Source organism: Falco rusticolus, chromosome 1 (genome assembly GCF_015220075.1).
Source record: "Falco rusticolus isolate bFalRus1 chromosome 1, bFalRus1.pri, whole genome shotgun sequence".
Classification (NCBI taxonomy): domain Eukaryota; kingdom Metazoa; phylum Chordata; class Aves; order Falconiformes; family Falconidae; genus Falco; species Falco rusticolus.
In genome coordinates, this window is record NC_051187.1 from 69,884,119 (window position 1) to 69,902,669 (window position 18,551).

At 39.0% G+C, this 18,551-nt stretch overlaps 1 protein-coding gene across 1 annotated transcript in view; it reads left to right on the forward strand.

Moving 5' to 3' along the window:
• Positions 1 to 18,551, forward strand: part of CORIN (corin, serine peptidase) — a 146,485-nt gene that overhangs the window by 62,810 nt on the left and 65,124 nt on the right. The window contains exon 5 of the mRNA XM_037393916.1: positions 13,422 to 13,603. Within this exon, the coding sequence (XP_037249813.1) occupies positions 13,422 to 13,603 (182 nt within the window). The remainder of the gene's footprint in view (positions 1 to 13,421; positions 13,604 to 18,551) is intronic.

The following is an 18,551-nucleotide window of genomic DNA, read 5'->3' on the forward strand; positions in this document are numbered from 1 at the left end:
TGCCTATTAAGGAGATTAATCTCTTTTATTCAGCCTTGAAACAGAAGATTATAAACTTTTTATTCATGAATAAAGCAGAGGTGATGTTTTGTGGATGAAGTGCTTTATATTTAGAATGTTTGGTATCACATGTGTTTTGTTTTAAATGTTGCTTTGAGCCCCTGGGAATCCAACAGACTGATTATGTACAAGAAAACACACTATTATAAAATCTATCTTTAAATGCATAACTGAGTCATAATCCAGCCTTCAGTTTTTAGATCTAGTTGTGACTTGAACCACACAACCTTGGAGATCCCTCTTATAAAAAACATGTATAGTCAAATCCTGTCAAAAGTGAACACAAATTAGAGAGGGAGAGAGTGTGATAAAGTTGTGAATGCTTGCCCACAAAAATAGTGTGCTCTATCTGCCACTCTTATTCATTTTTGTGTCTTTCATTGTTGATTTAAAACAATCTACAAAGGAAATTGGTATAACTGTTAGTTTAGCAGAGAAACTGAGGAACGTGCAGGGTGTGTGTTATTTGAAAAAGCTCAGACCAGCAGAACAAATGCATACTTTTTTCTTTCATTGTGCTTTCTTTCATTTGTACCAGTCAGTATTCCTTCCAATACCTCAGAGTATTTCATCAATAATTATAATAACAGTGATTGTATGGTCTAATTCTTTCAGAAGTGGAACACTGAGGGTAGAGTTGCTAAATGGCAGATAGTCAATATGCCATAAGAAACATTTAATAACGTGTTTCCTGCACAATGCAAGTACTCAGTGTCAGCTCCAGTCTACCCTCAAATTGATAATGCACTAATTCAAGGTGAAATAGAACTGATTTACAGCAACAAGAAAGTGAAATGGTTGACATATGTAATACATAGGGTAGAGCTTCAAAGTAACGAAAATGTCTGCTTAAGGTAGCTGTAAAATAGCACTAAACAGTTCCTGTGTACTCATGGAAGTATTTATGTACAGTAACAGATGTCATATGCAAGGTCATGATTGAAACCATGTTTCAGTGAATGTGCTGAATATACCTGAATTCTTTTCCTAAGTAAAAGGGCGGTGAATCTAATCAGAGATAGTTCAAACAGAAAATTAAGTAATAAGGAGATACATATGAACAAAGAAAATCTACAATATGCAGATTCAGAAAGTGATGGACTATTTGCATGGAGAAAGGAATTAGACAAAAACAAATCCTCAAACTCCAGCTCCTTCTCTGAGGAAAGATAATTGTTCAAGAAACGAGATTTTATTTCTGCTGTCCTATGACTAGAACATGTTCTTCATGAGATACAAGTGAGACATCGGGTTTAGAAACAGCTGGTTTACATCTGACTTCAAAGGAATGCTCACATATTTCTGAAAGATTGGCTTTGACCATCTTGCCAAGAAACAAATGAAGAAACTTGAAGAAACAGCATTCAAGAAGTAGCATTTCTGAAGATAGATCTTTCTTCTTAATGCAGCCTTTATTACTCATGAATAATTTCATACATCATGAGATATCTTATTAGTTTTGTGTAACTGTTATAAGGCAGAAAAAATATGCGAATTAGAAGATTATACTTTGCATAGTCCCTCAGAACTCAGACCTTGAATTCAATATGTCATACTTATCACCTTGGCCCCAAGTAGAGACAGTATAAAGGTGATAAATATAAAGTTTATTTTTGCAGGGAGTGCTACGGAAAGTATAGATAATGATGTGGTATTGGCCAAAATGCCCGTATTTAAAGTTAATTAGCATGTCTTATTAGAGGACCCTTTCTACAGATGTGTATAGTTTTGAGATGAAGGAAAAAAAGAGCACCATTTAAATTTTTTTATGCCTAATATCTGTCCTGAGCACAAAAAAGAAAAAATGGGTTGCTTATGAAAAAGCATTCCTGTAATCACCAAGACTTCCTTGTATCTCCAAGTATTTGAGCAATGGAACTTGAAATTTGGCAGAGAGGTTGCTCTAGTAAGTGGTAAGCTCTTTGTCATGGTTGTTGGAAGCTAGAAAGATAAGGGAAGTAGAAGAGAAAATGTGTTTGCTTTAGGGGAACTCCTTTTATGAAGTTTATGTACCTATGTATATACTTACAGAAGTTAATCCCCAAATTTTGGCTTAACGTGTCTGAAAAAATCAGAGTCTCTGAGAGCTGCTCTGTCAGTGTCATGGCTCAGCTAGTGTGAGTGGCCCTGAGAAAGTCTCCATGTCACGGACCCTCCCAGTAGCTAGGGGTGGCACTGGAGCTGGTACATAAAAGGGCCTGATAAGTCTCTGATGCCGAACTCTTTTTACCGCGATGTGCCAGCAGATGGCAGATGCAGTGTACCATAGAATCATTTAGATTGGAACAGACCTTTAAGATTAAGTCCAACTGTTAACCCAGCTCTGCCAAGTCTACTACTAAACCGTGTCCTTCAGCATGTGGCTATGCATTTTTTAAACACTTCCAGGGACGGTGATTCCACCTCCTCCTTGGGCAGCCTGTTCCAGTGCTTGAAAAATGTTTCGGTGAAGAATTTTTTCTTAATATAAGAACTGAACCTCCCCTTGTGCAACTTGAGGCTGTTTCCTCTTGTCCTGTCGCTTGTCATCTGGGAGAAATGACCGATACCCACCTTTTCTCCAGGCTAAACATCCCCAGTTCCCTCAGACGCTCCTCATAGGACTTGTGCTCCAGACCCATCAGCAGCTCCGTTGCCCTTTGCTGGACATGCTCCAGCACCTCAGTGTCTGTCTTGTAGTGAGGGGCCCAACACTGAACGCAGGATTCGAGGTGCAGCCTCACCAGTGGAAAGTACAGGGGGACAATCACTTCCCTGGTCCTGCTGGCCACAGAAGGGAATGACAAAGCAGGGACAAAATATATGGAAAGCAGGACAGAGAAATTAGATGCTGGACCAAATGTTCTCCCCCCACTCAGAGAAGTAGAGGCAGTTTACAATTACTGGCATGTGTAATTTGTAAAGAAGTCAGTGTACAGAAGGAAGGGATTGTTTAAGAAATTAATTAAAAAATGAGAAGCTGGAAAAGTAATATAGAGATACAATGTCATCCTATGTTGGCCAGAATGGTGCCTGTGGTCCAGTGGGTGTAAAAGCAATGTTTGCCATAGCAGGGAGCATCAAACTTGCACACAGTGTTTTGCCCTCTCCACTGATCTAATGTACTGAGCACGAATTTTTTTCCAAATCACAAAAGAATCTTCTTTCAAAGAATGCATGTTGGTGGGAATTATGGATAGACCAGAGTTAAAAGGTTATCAAGCAGAGGAACATTTTTTAGAACAGTCTGGGCATGGGAATGTCCCTTTGAAAACATATTTCACAATGCTGCTTAGAGGAGTTAGGAGAAAGGAAGGAGGCAGAAAAGAAAATCAGGAGGGTTGGTTATTTTTTGAATGCATATTTTACTGTTTGATTGCCTCCAGCCCTGTTGTCATAATGATTTGTTGTGTGTATTATCTGCTTTGAGCTGCGGTTTCTGGTTTCTAAGTTGGTATGTTAACTAGGGATCACAGGTCATCCCCCTACACATGCAATATATTATTACCTATAAATAAAAAAATGATCATTTAAGTAATTCAAATAACTGTTTACAAGAAATGATAATATGAACATGTTTTTTTGTTAATGTTTGTTTGTTAATTTAATAGATCTTCTAGAAAAAACACATAGTTTTTACAAAATGAGATTAATTTCATTTAATAAATTGCAGTAGTTCTAGAACAGAAGCTTTGAGTAAAACTGCATTTTCACAAACATTACAGGCGTATTAACACTGGTAGTCTCCTGACTTGTGCACCTGGATTCAAAACCAAAAATGTGTAGATGACAGAACATTTTATCTTACTATAGCAAAACTCCTCTAGTAGGTACAAGCACACCATTTTTTGTAGAAGTTAATAAAAAAAAGGGGGTTGGATTGAACAGTGGTTAAAGAATTCTCTAAGAATTTGTGTGCTTTTCAGCTCATGTTTAGCCTCTTTTAGTGCCCAGCTTATTAATAAAGAACTTTTAAACCATCTGCAGTTAAAAACTAATGAGAGTTCAGCTAGTGAAACATACTAACCTTGCTGGCATAAGTTTGTGTCTCCTGAGAGATGTTGTTGTTGCCCTACTGGAGACCATAATGGTAAGCACCATGCTTACCACTCCCAGGCTGAGCAGGACAGGCAAATTACAGGATCATGCAGCTGGGAAAGGACCTTTGGAGCGCTTCTAGTCTACCTCCTTGCTCAGATCAGGGCCATGTAAAGATGGATGAGATTGCTTAGGGCCATTTCCTATTGACTTTTGAGTATCTCTAAGGATGAAGGTTCTACAGCCTCTCTGGACAACATGTTCTAGACACTGTTTCATGGCAGATTTTAGGTTGATATAGTTTGGTAGTGCTGTTGAAAGAATCAGTCTTATCCTATTTCCTAGCTTGTTGTTTCCCAGCTCCACAGTGCCCTTTCCATATGCTGGCAGGAGTATTTGTTCAGCTCCATAACACTGGATCAGGAAACTGATCTGAATTAAATTGGGAGTGACTGATCAGATTTATTGTGTAACAGCATGAAGCGTCATGCTGGCACAAAGAGGGGGGAAAGAGGTGGGGAGAGGTTCAGAAGCCAGGCTGAGGGGAGCTAGGACAGCTTCTTCCTTTTGTGACATCTGCTCCTGCCAGCTTAAGTGTTTCTGAAACAATGTGAGGAAGCAGCATGATAAGGGATTACAATGAATTTCTGCTTGACAGAGAGGAGTGTAGAGTGTAAATGTGTGATAGGCATGTCTGTGATTCTTCAAGATTCCTGACAAGTTGCAGCTCAAAAAGTTTTAATTTAGGCTGATTCTCGAGGTCTTCCTTTTGACAGTGCTCTGAAGTGCACACAGAAGCATGATTTCTGGAAAGCTGCATTGGATTAAGGGCACCTATCACAGTCATCTGTGGAAATGGGAGGCTGTCCTTTGGGCACAATGTTGTTTGGGGTGCCTTAATTACCCTGGTCATACAAACAGAGCAGCTGTGCAGTGTATGATTTCCTCACTTTTATTACAGTTATTATGTTACTACAGAATTCCTGCAGCAATGCTGTGGTTGAACTAGTTTTGTGTGATTCAGAAGACTTCCATTTCACTGACAGTTTGTCTTTGCCAAGTGTGAATTTTGTTTGCCAACATCAAAAAGTCTTGTAACCTGGGTTTTCAGGCATATTAAGAGTTTCTGTTTTGCAATAGACATTTCTCTAGAGTAAACTAAATCAAGACTGTGCGCAGCGTTTCCATGATAAACGTAAGCGACAGTATTCAGAAATTTGACTTAATTTAGGAGAAATTTTGGCAAATGGTACAAGATTGTAAAAAGAGCTCATAATTGTAGAAATAGTCTTAATATTTATTTAAACTGATTCCTGGCTGAACTATAGCTTTAATGAGTTCATTTACTACATCTCTCCCATTTTCACTGTCATGTTTGAATCAAGTGATGGGACCAGTAAGAGAAATCGGGAAGAACTGGCTGCTTTAGTCAGCACACATCCTCTCAGCAGATTATGGTCATCATACAAAACACATTAAATCATTTTGCTAGCTTTTTTGTGGTAATAATTTCAATGGTATATTGCAAAATTTATGCAGCACTTTGCTAAGTATGGTAGAACAGAGAAAGTGATTCTGCTGTAGAGGGTATTCATTAAGTGGCTTTGATTGTTAGGGTATTATAAGCTCAGCTGTGACAGATGGTGCTGTCATATCCAGAAAGTGACTGAAGGGTTGGAGTGGATTTCTGAGTTTCTGTTTGTTGCTGATTCCAGATAGAAATAACTCCTTATTTTGGTAAAAATAATTTATCTGGAGTTTGTCTACAAAATAAATTATTACACTGACTAAAAATTCTAACCTGCATTTTAGAGACTGTATGTGTCCATCCTTACAGATGTCAGCTGAGTTTGGCTACATTGTCTGAAAAGTGTTGCTAGGCCTGAAAGAGATGTGAAATTCAACAGCAGCTGCTGCCTTCTTTATTCATTTCTGGATGGGTAAGAGGAGTCTTTTTAATCTAATGGTACCTTTGGGTTTGTTCCCACTTCCACTTTCACTGGAATCAGGAATTTATATTCCCTTCCTCTGTCTGAAGAGCCTTCAAAGTTTTGTGTGAGCTCTTTGTTAAGTATGGGACTCTTGGATATCAGTGATCTGTTCTAAGACTTCTGCAAGTGTAACTCTTTAGCTGTCTCTTTTCGTTTGCCACCAGATATGACAACTATTAAGGAATACTTAATTGGATTTGTTATTTTTAGAGGAAAAAATATAAGGTATCTTATATATATGAGACTACTGTGTTCTCATAGACTGCCTGCTCTTTCATGCAATCCATTCAGTACCTCCAGCTTTTTCTTTCTCATTGTATAAACTAGGCTTTTTTCAATCTCTTGGAAAGGGCATTCCTCTTGTGGCTCATCTGTAATTACCAACCCCGTGATAGCAGATCAAATATTCAGGAGTGCATGAGTGAAAAGTAGCTTTCTGCACTAGCTGTGAATCCTTATACTCGGTCCCTCCAGGGCAGATGAGTGGGCATCTACCAGCAATTTGACCAATTAATAGTAGGCCTTAATCCTGTGTAAACAGCTGGAGCCATTCTTCAGTGTCCCACCTCCGAGGAACTGAGCCACTGCTGCCTTTTGCCAGGATCACCTCTGAGGCCTTTTTTCTCCTTTAAGGTGTTAGGTGTTTCTCAGACTGTGGGTTCTGTGTAGTCCTTTTACAGGTTAATTATGCATATCTGTACTTATACAGAGCAACCTGCTTCAAGAACACAGCACATGCCTTTGAGCTAAAAACAAAGTGGGAAGTCAGAAACATATGTGCAGCTAGCTCTACATTCAGTGCTACAAAGCACTGCATGCAGTTGAGGTGCCTTCCCTAAATGCTGCTATACGGATTCAACATAATTTTGTCAAGTGAAATAGCTACAAAAATCTAAAATAATCTGTCTTCTCAGATTTTATTACCATGTAAAGAAGCCAATTTCAGATTTAAACCCATCTCTGGAGACAAAATAAAAAAAGAAAATACAATCTTTCCAAACAGTTGCAAGATAAAGGTGAAAACTGAACAATGAAAGACAGAAATACATGATTTTCTTGATGTGAAAATAAAACCTTAAGCAGCCCATATATTTACAAATATGTGAATCAGAAACTAATACTGAGATTTTTATGTTTGCCTCATATAGCTCTATTCAGTGACTGAATATGCTGCTCTGCAAGTTGGAGGATTGTGAGAGGGTACAGAGAAAGATTTCACAAGAACTCTAAAAAGCTGTAGTCCTGGGTGTGGTGTTTGCTCTACTGTAGAAACTTCCTTCTGTGACATTTATATTCTGTGGAAGTTTTTATTGTTAGAAAATCCTGGAAAGTATTAATGACAATTAGAACTAACAATGGCTGGTGTGTCAGCTTGTCACTTCAACTTGTTTGGTTTCAGGACTGTAGAAACACAAAGGATAATCTCAGTTTTCTTCTTTCCATAATTTTCACATTTCATGGGTTTTCCAGTGTATCCTCATCCTCACACCAGCAGTCTCTCACAGTTTTATTACCTGTTCCTTTATTCTGCTTCAGACCTTAGATCTACCATCATTCTTAGAATGTGTGTGTATGACTGCTACAGTGGGTTACCCAACAGTGCTCTATAGCAGGGCTGTAGTATGATTAATACTCCGATAGCTGTGCCAGTTTAAAAGTTTCCTTAAACAGATTTGGATGAAAAATTAATCCAGCAAAATACCCTACAGTTGTTTTTAACTTGGCTCAATACAGCTTACTGTGCAGCCACAGAAACAGTTATCCTGGAACAACTGAAGGGATGGAGTTGGGGAAACATCAGTAATGAGGACCAGCAGTAGCTGTAAATGTTAATCGGTCTGCCTTCAGTCAGGTTGTCTACTGAACTGCAAATGTGACATTTAGCCAGAACAGGTGTGGCCAACAGTTGTGAGTCCTAAGCGTGATCTTCCTACTGTATTTTCAGCTCTGATACACCAACTTCATTTACAACCTTTTGCAAGTCATTTACCCTCTATTGTTTTAACCTGTAAAATTGCAATAATGAATTTCTGAATAGGGCTTGGCTGTGGCAGTGTTTTTACCAGTGAAGACACTAAGAAATGCTACAGGAAATAATGAACCTAGATATATAATAGAATTTACTAGGTTGTTGCATGGAGAGGCCCTGTAGGATGGTTAGTTGTATATTTTATTTAATGCGTTTGTCAGCTTTAGCAGTTTCTGCCTCTCCCTTTCCTGACATCTTATGCCTGCTTTGCCTGTATCCCTTTGGAGAGGCCAATTCAGTTGTCAGATGAGAAAAAAGAATATTTTTTTTGGTCATATTACTTTTCAGCTGGATCAGTTACTTGACCTAGCTTACTATACAGCCTACAAATAGTTGTTACTGCAAAACTGAAAGCAGCCCAGAAACAGATGCAGACATTTGGGAACAAGAGCTGCATATGCTGCTGCTGCTTCCAGAAAAGACATACATCACAAGCCATGCCCTCAGTGGCTGCTGAGTTTGAGAGCCAGACCATTGAGCTGCCTTTAACAATTGTTCCTTTAAAAATCTTTTAATTTCTGCAGCGAGAAAAATAGTTGCCTAAAGGATCTTTTCCCTCATTACTGCTTCTTGTAGCATACTCCTTTGATAATTTCTATTACTCAGAATAACCACTTAAGTGACTTACAGAGTCTACTGATGAGCCCTGTGCTTGGTAATGTGATTGCAAAAAAGAGAAGTCCGTATTACAGAAAGAGTAATTTCTGAAAAGAATACCTCTAAAAATGTGAAATGTCTTTAAGTGAGTGATAAGGACTAGATTCATGTAGGATTATAATGGGGCAATTTAAATTCCAATTTAAGTGAACTCTGGGTGATTGGCATGAAGAGGAATTTGGATCACCTGCTCTCAGGAAGTGTGTAGTCTCTTTGGAAGCTTAAAATCAGCTAACATTTTTAGAGCATATACTGTATTGTATATGTGTGCTTCATTGATACAAAACTCTTTTGATAAATAGCTTCTCTGAAGTTACCTTATGCAAATTGAAAACTATTTATTCTCTTTACCCTTTAATATACTTTTAAATAAACTATAAATAATATTTTTATTTCTTTTGGTGCCATACAATTCTTAATACTGATATTTCTATGCAGCTGAAATAACTGAAGTATGAACTTTTAAGTGTGGGAAAACCGATCACAGAGTTAAAAATATGTCATATATTTGTTCTTTCAGCAAGAGTTTTTTCCATCAGTATCCTGAATAGCCGAATCACACCCTAATATGTTATAACCTGACGCTGTGCCTGCCACTGGTGTCAAATAAATTATGGTAAGATTGTCATAGATCTGCCATTTTATTTTTAAAATGATTGGTCTCTAAGTAGCTGTAAATTAGACTAATCAAGATGGAGATTTTTAATCACCTTGTCATCCTTCAGTAGATTGTGTGATATGTCCATAGTAAACTTGATCATTATCCAGGAATATTTAATTTATGGAGCACACATCACTGAAACTGGGCCAAATATTGCATTAATTGCTGGATAATCCTATGTTTTCTGATTTTTCAGAGCTTCTCTAGAGATTGCAAATTCTTCTTGGCTTATTTAATCACTATGCAGTTATTTTTTAGAAGCCTAGTAATTTCTAAGTTATTCTTGTGCAGTGTCCATCTGTGGTGGTTTGGCCTTGTCTAGAGGCCAGGTGCCCACCAAAGCTTCTCTATCACTCCCCTCCTCAGCTGGACAGAGGAAAGAAAATATAATGAAAGGCTCATAGGTCGAGATAAGGGCAGGGAGATCACTTGGTAATTACTGTCACGAGCAAACAGACATGACTTGGAGAAAATGTATTTATTGCCAATCAAATCAGACTAGGATAATGAAAAATATAAAACCTAAATCTTAAAACAGCTTCCCCGCATCCCTCCCTTCTTCCCAGTCTTAACTTTACAATTGCTTTTCTCTATCTCCTCCCCACAAGTGGCACAGAGGAATGGGGAATAGGGGTTGCAGTCAGTTCATCACATGTTGTCTCTGCTGTTCCTTCCCTCAGTGCGAGGACTACTCACACTATTCCCCTGCTCCAGCATGGGGTCCCTCCCATGAGAGACAGTCCTCCACAAACTTCTCACACATGAGTCCTTCCCATGGGCTACCATTATTCATGAACTGCTCCAGCATGGGGTCCCCCATATGGTCACAAGTCCTACCAGCAAAACTGCTCCAGCCCGGGCTCCTCTCTCCATGGGTTGACAGGACCGGCCAGGAGCCTGCTCCAGGGGTCACAGCTGCCTTTGGGCATCCACCTGCTCTGGTGTGGGGTCCTTCTTGGGCTGCAGGTGGATATCTGCTCTACCATTGACCTCCACAGGCTGCAGGGGCACAGGCTGCCTCACCCTGGTCTTCACCACAGGCTGCAGGTGAATCTCTGCTCCAGTGCCTTCTCCTCCTCCTTCACTGACTGAGTGTCTGCAGAGTTATTGCTCTCACATATTTTCACTTCTCTCTCTCTGGCTGCATTTGTGCAGGTTTTTTTCTGCTTCTTAAATATACTATCCCAGAGGCACTACCACCAAGCTGACGGGCTTGGTCTTGACCAGTGGCAGGTCGGTCTTGGAGCTGGCTCTATTGGACATATGGGAAGCTTCTGGCAGCTTCTCACAGAAGCCACCCCTGTAGCCCCCCCACTACCAAAACCTTGCCACAAACCCCAATACAATATCGAAACATTTACACTGCACTGTAATATTCAAATGGTGGACTTCATAAGCTGAACAAATGAGGTGAACGTTCTATATTTGTGATTTTTTTCATATAGATATACTCAATTTAATATGCAGATGAATATTCAGAAAAAAATACTCATCTAACATTTTAAGAAATTTTTTAACTATTACATGTAAATTTAACTGTGCATAGTTATGTTTTAATATAAGTTTTTACTATTATTTGAAAAATTTCCATTGAAATGAATGATCAGTATGTTGAGAGACCTTTGGAAACAATGAACTATATATTGAACTTTGCTAAAGTTGCACTTGAAGAAATTAGCATACTCTTACTACTATTATCTGATGGCTATATGTCAGGCAATAGCTGCAGTGTGGTGCTTTGGAAATTAGTTTAGGTGGGTCAAGGAGAACAGAGGTCATATCACATACCTCACACTTGTATAAAAGTTCATCTGAGAGTCCTCAAGAACTCTTTGTGTCTTGTTTTGGGTTTTTTTTTTCCAAATAGCAGTCACATTTGTACAAATCATAAGAGCAGTATAAATTTGGTTAGCTGTGGTAAACTCAAGTAGATCTCAGTCATGGACTTATTAATGTCCGTGCTATCTCTTCTCTGGAAAAAAACCAACCACCAAGGCAGCAGAATATACTGCCTTCAAATTACTGCTTGTGATCATCATGTATGCTCCATTGGACTAGTGGGAACCATTTACGATTAACGAGGTAGAATCACTGCTTACATTCCTTTTCACTGTAATGTAATTTTGTAGCATATCATGCGTTTTCCTAAAAAATAAACAAGAAGGTAACTCTACGCATATCAGTATGAGTAAATTAAATGGCTAGCATCCAAAAATAGATCAAGTCAGTACTCCATTTTAGTTATATGGCACCTTATTTCTTACAGATATTTTGGAACTCAAGTGCCTTCTGTAGTAAGAAGTGGCTTTTCTTTTGGCATTTTCTGTATTTAGGAGCCTCTGTTAAACTAGTGGGTCTGCTCATATGAATACCTCTGCCCACGGGTGCTTATGCTAATATAACATTTTAGAAGTAGTAATTAGTTGAAAATGAAAAGCTAAAAAATGTCCAGAAGCCTAAATGAAAGTGACTAGAGACAGTCACTTGCCTTGTCAAATCCCCTTGATTTAGGGAGTTTCTTAGGCTCCAGTCAGGAGGCAGTGATGGCTACTGTAGAGCTCTTGCTGTGCCCTTTGTTTCTTTCCATATCAAAGAGATTCTGTGAAAAACAGGAGTGTTTTAGAACATCTTTATCTGAAGAGCCGTTACAGGTCAGATAGCGAACTTTTAATTTGCTGGTACAATGTGCAGAACTAGTAAATGGCAGCTCTTCCTGTCATCAGGAGGGACCATTTGTTCTTGGTTTTGTACACAGCCAGATATGTGCTTTATGGTGCTGAAATTTTCTGTCTTTCAACATATCACAATCTGGTGGTGAAAATTACTATTTCAAAATACATCTGCTTCTTTCCAAGCAGCAAGTAAGCTGCCAGCTAGGAAGCTGCAAGGAGACAGTTGTAGAGATAAAGGTCCTTGGCTTGTTTCTGAGATTAATTTCAATACTGCAGCACATAAAGTGCATTGTGTCAAAGTCCTTAGCATTAGCTTGAGGATGTATGCCTAAAGATACTTATTTTGAAACAGTGGTTCCAACTGAAGTATGTAATGAACTCAGCAACAAGACTGGCAGCACACTCCTCTTGTTAAGATACTAAGCAGAGAAAAGCAACTGTACTGACTTCAGAATACTTATGCAAATGAATATTTTGCTTTACACACATTTCTTCATGTACCACTGGTAGTCAGGCAGCACTGGCAGCTTTTTATTCCTTGCTTGCAGGGTTTGCTGCCATGTCACATGGTTGCTAATAGTTCTGTGGTTTTCTCTGTTACTGTAAAATGAAACACTAAGTAGGAAACTGTTGAGTACTGTGGACTTTTTCAATTTAGGCCACTGAACATGGAGTTCTAGCCATGTTTTTGGGATGGGCAGGTACAACCAAGAGTCAGACGCAAAGAGAAAGATGATGTGATCTAAGTAATGTACTAGGAAAAAAGATCTTTTCTGTGGCATTATGAATAGTTATGAATGAAGCAAAATTGGATTTGCTATAGCTCAAAAGATTCTGCACTAATTTACATATAAACTGAAAAAAGTGGTGTTGAAAATTTAATCAGGATAAGGGTACAGGAGAAAACATGTTAGATGTGGTATGTGGGATCTCAATGAGGCTTCTATGTGAAGAAGTATAATGAAGTGCATGTTTGCAAATGATATCCAAGATGCAAACCTGAGAAGGAAAGGATGAAGAAGCAAGCTTTCTGCTTTGTGGTGTCACTACACCATTATATTAGTTCCAACTATTGATGAAATCTCAACTTCAGCTTGCACAGAATTGAACTCAGAAACTCTTCTGAGCTTGATTTGGGCTTCAGTTTTAGCCTGAAAGCCAGAGCTGACGTCACCTTCAATGAATAATGAAGATCTGGAACCTTTTTGCTGTAGCTCTGTAGAAGTAAAATTCTTCAAAAGTGTTTCTTGCTACTTTTTTCTCTTTTAAAAAGTTTTCATGGTCCACTAGAGTAATAATCCTTTGTATTTTTGTTCTCTGTCTCTTTTCTCTAGTCGAGGCCTCTTGCCCTGCAGGACATTTTGTGATGCAGCAAAAGAAGGCTGTGAACCGGTCCTGGGTATGGTAAATGCTTCTTGGCCAGAATTCCTGAAGTGTTCTCAATTCCAAAACAAACCTGAAAACGATACCACTACGAGGGTATGCTTCTCACCACATCAAGAAAGAGGAAAGCAGTGTATGTTTCCATTCTTAACTGTTACACTATGTTGATGAGTTCTTATTTAATAATGTATTTTTTATTGTGTAGGAAAAGCTCTGGGATGAAAATATTATTTCTGATTCCGTAATTATGTTCCTTCACATTACTGTGTGAAAGTCAAGTTTGGTTGTAGTTTTGCTGTGCTTTAATTGTTTAGTCTGAATTTTGTCAGACTTGGATTGATTTGAGGCTTTTTTGTTTTGCATCAAAAACTCTGAGCTGTTTCAAGGAAAGAAGGTAGGAAAAAAGTAATATGCTCTTTAAAAACATTCTGCTGATGTTTTCTTTGCTAAGCTTTAGTAAATGCAGATTGTTATCTGAATCAGGAACCTGATACACAGGCCAAATTTCAAGTGTATCTCCTTTTTCCTTGCTGTAAAAGTGAGCCCAGAACTGACTGAGAGGTAAACTCAAAAATTGTGGTTTGTGTATATCCGCTCATAGAATCACAGAATCATTTAGGTTGGAAAAGACCCTTAAGATCATCCAGTCCAACCATTAACTGAGCACTGGCAAGTCTACCATCAAGCCATGTCCCTGAGCACCACATTTGCATGTCCTTTAAATACCTCCAGGGATGGTGACTCAACCACTACCCTGGGGAGCCAGTTCCAGTGCTTGAAAAACCTTTCTGTGAAGAATTTTTTCCTAATATCCCATCTAAGCCTCCCCTGGTGCAACTTGAGGCCGTTTCCTCTTGTCCTGTCACTTGTTACCTGGGAAAAGAGACTCACACCCACCTGCCTACAACTCCCTTCAGGTAGTTGTAGAGAGCCATAAGGTCTCCCCTGAGCTAAACAGGCTAAACATCCCCAGTTCCCTCAGCTGCTCCTCATAGGACTTGTGCTCCAGACCCATCACCAGCTCCGTTGCCCTTCTCTGGACACGCTCCAGCACCTCAGTATCTGTCTTGTTGTGAGGGGCCCAACACTGAACACAGGATTCGAGGTGCGGCCTCACCAGTGCCGAGTGCATGGGAATGATCACTTCCCTAGTGCTACTGGACACACCATTTCTAATACAAGCCAGGGTGCTCTTGGCCTTCTTGCCCCCCTGGTCACGCTGCCGGCTCATATTCAGCTGGTGGTCAACCAACACTTACAGGTCCTTTTCTGCCAGGCAGCTTTCCAACCACTTTCTAAATACAAGGCATTTGCGTTTCCTCAGAGTTGCTGCTCTTTTCTCTAGATCCAAATCTAGGTGAGATCATATCTGAGAGCAGCAAGTCTGACTCTTCTCTCATTGACCCCGTTGCTGGAGTTCTCTTGCTGGCATCTGAGACTTTACTGTTGATATGCATCATCTCATGCACCTAAGTGACAGAGGCTTGTATGGCCCATCTGTGGGTTCTGACTTTGCTAATAACTTCTGGATGACAATAAACAAGCTGAAATGATAAGGTGAAAATTGTTCTTTAGTTTTGTTCAAAAGACCTAAGAAGTTACTCAAAACTACCTTAAAAGGCCAGCGAGGTTATACAGTGTATCTTTGAACGTTAGTTAATGCTACAAGTAAAATTGCTTGTATATCCTGGGTTGTTTCCTTGCACTTTCTGAATATGCATAATGATATGACCTCAAATTAGTGGACCAAATCTTTTTTTGGGGTATGTTTTGAAGGGTCATGAAGTAAAGGAGGCTGTTGTCCATACCTGCCTTCATCTGTGGAAACATTGTAATGGCTGAGATGGGGAAATATATGACGGATTGTGTCTTGTTGAAGACATTTGAATGCCTTCCAGGAAAACTGAACACTATCCAGAAGTCTTTTGTAGGGTTTCTATGGGATTTTCAGCAAGTTACTGTAGTGAAAGCCACTGGGAGCTGTGTTTTAACCATACGATACAAGTATATGCTAAGTATGCCAAAAATTTAGGTCTAATGGATCTCTACAAATGGGAACCATGAACAAGTCATTATAAGAATGTGTATTTCTTTTTCCATGTCTCAAATTCACTTTGTAAAATGAGAATAAAACTGTCCTTTTAGCTCACAGGGATGTGTGTCGATGCCTTTGGTATCATAGTGATGAATATCATAGGAATTAGGAGGACAATAATTTTGTCTTCATGGCAAGTTCAAATAACACATAAGGTAAGAGGCTGTAGCATAAATACATAAGTATGGTAAAGGGTTGTACGCTGAACAATGAGAGTGACTAGCAAATCATTAATTGAGCACACTCATACTGAACACAAAATGAGATACGATTCTGAAAAAGCAACAGAATGTTAGAGACCTGGGTTTCGTGCATGTGTGGTACACAGACATACACAACCACTGTTGTACATATGACATAAATATGCCCATTAAATTTTGACAAATTATAGCTGGCCAAAGTGTTAAAAAGCCCCACCAAACTTTTAGATCAAGCCAGAAGATATTGCTGACTTCTGAAACTTTCATGTTTCAGAATATCTTCTTGCTAATATATATTAAATACTGCTAGAGAAGAAGTCTGTTAGAGCAGTGCCTGGCTGATGATTCTTCCATAATCTGTGTGGCAGGATTTGTATCTATCTGGTAGTAAACTGCAAAAATTACAGAGGTGCACAGTGGAAGCTTACTATTTCTCACTAGGGAAAAATACCTAGAGCCTGTTGTGAGATTCACTGCCCCTACCTGGCAGACTGTGGAGATCCAGGCTGCTTATTGGCAATTCTGACATCCTGTTGTATAAAACAAAAGGCATTTTTAATTTATTTTTTTCGTGAGCTATTGTGCATGATGCTTGGATATGAATAGTTTTCATTTAGAATGACAGACTATAGAGAATATTTTGTCTTTTTATTTCAAAGAATGGTTCTGATGTTATTCCTTTGTGACTGAAAAGGTGAATGCAGATTTACTGGGCTGTTTCTCCTATAGAAATAAATTATGCTGTAGTTGAATATTTCTTTCTGCAATTTGTATTTTTGAAAGAATTTACTTCTCTGAACACAGTAGAACCAAACAGCAGGGGTTGGTTCACCGTTCCAATCCTTTTTTACGTAGTGCTAAGCCCAGAGTGCTATTCACAGTCTTCTCAGGGCTCAGTTCCTAGAAATTGCAAGAGCATGTCCTTGGCATATGGCTACTCATGTCTCAACTTTTTGGTTTCTTTTGGGGACTAATGCCTCCAGATTACATGCAGTGAAACCCTCCCTGCCCACATAAGCCTTGCATATAATTTGTGTGATGATTTAATTCTCTTTTGGGGCTTTAGTTAGTTCTTGTATTTATCAAAAATAAGGTCTGGCTGTTATACCTGCTTGTTTTAGCACAGTATCACACAATCCCAAACAAAATTTTATCTTGATCTCTTCTGTTAGATTGTGACTAAATACTCTATGTCAGGGGTCCTCAAACGTTTTAACCAGGGGCCCAGTGCGCGGATGCAGTGGCAGGCAGCCATCTGCGGCTGCTTGGTTCCCCCCCCAACCCCCCGCGGGGGGGCAGGGGGGTTCTGTAAATAGCGGGGGCTGGATTGAGGACCCTGGGGGGGCGTATCCAGCCCACGGGCCGTAGTTTGAGGACCACTACTCTATGTCCTCTACATTTTCTGAACTGAAAAATGCCACTCCTCCAAAAAATCCTTGAACTTCACATACCTTTCCAAGCTCTGTTGGAGAATGTATGCTTGACTGATGTTCTAGTTAGAATCCAGAGCATTTATCCTGGGAACAATTACCAACTTTCCTGAAAAATGTTTATTAGTTAGAATTGGGATTATCTAGTGGATAGATACTTGTCCATGTGTCACTGCTGCTATTTATCTCTTTGTCTAGATTTTTCCTCCACAAGCATTGCAAACTGAGTGCACGTTACCATTATGGAGAAACTACTATGACTTACATTTCTGATGTGACTGCCAATACACCGAATGTACTGGAAAATCTGAGCCATGTGCTATTATCGTAAAACCATCCGAGTGTACAGAATGAGTCACAGAGAAAAAGGTGCAGTTCTGTAGACAGGGCTGCATCAGTCAGGTTGATATCCTTTCACACAAGTGACAAGTGAATACCCAGTAAGTGAGAAAATTGGCTACTCTGAAAACAGTTTTAGGAACCCAGCTGCTGAGATCTAAGATGGATGGTTTAACTGGTTTTGCAGTTCTAATGAGTTGTGAGCATGTAAGGGAGTGAGGGGGAAGCATCATCAGTCGTTCATTCCACGTGAATGAAATAATGTGTTCTAGGGGGGGGGAGAAATCTCAAAACCTTCCTGGGGGTGGCTATACATATCTTTCCTCACAGAAATGTTCCAGCTCTTTTTTTCTTTCAGCAGTCACTGTGTTTCTGTTATTTTTATTTGCTTTGGTCAGCCAACATAGTTGATGCTGTTAAAACTGTGGAGAAAAAAAGCACCTTAGCTTGAATGAAAAGTAAAGCAACACAATGAACTGATTTTACGTTAATGTGAAGGTCTCACAAAGCCCTGAAATTAATTTTCAGTTAATTTGAATGGTAAAATGATTTCAAAAGCGGCAGTGATTATGATGCTTCTGCTCTTTATTCAGCAAAAATGTGTAAGGAGGAATATGGAAATGTCAGATAATGTTCACTTTTGTATTATTACTCAAGAGGCATTATGAATGTCTGTTTCTGTATAAAAGTTATGCATAAGAGGCCTGAACTGCACTTCACAGCCATGAAGTTTCTAATAAATACTATTTAAGTTCTATAAAATACATAGTACATTAAAATTTAAATATACCATATAAATTCTATTGCATTGTTATGTTGCATATTATTTGTATCGTTTGTCCTTAAAGGTACACAAAAGTATATGACCTTTTTTTAAGTGAGAAACTGTTTCTAAATAGCTATCACTTATACCAGATATATGAAAGATATCAGTTATACCAGATCATGAAATTATTTTTAATATAGCTTTTTCCAGGAACAAATTTACAGTTTTGTCTTAGGAGATTTTATCTCTCC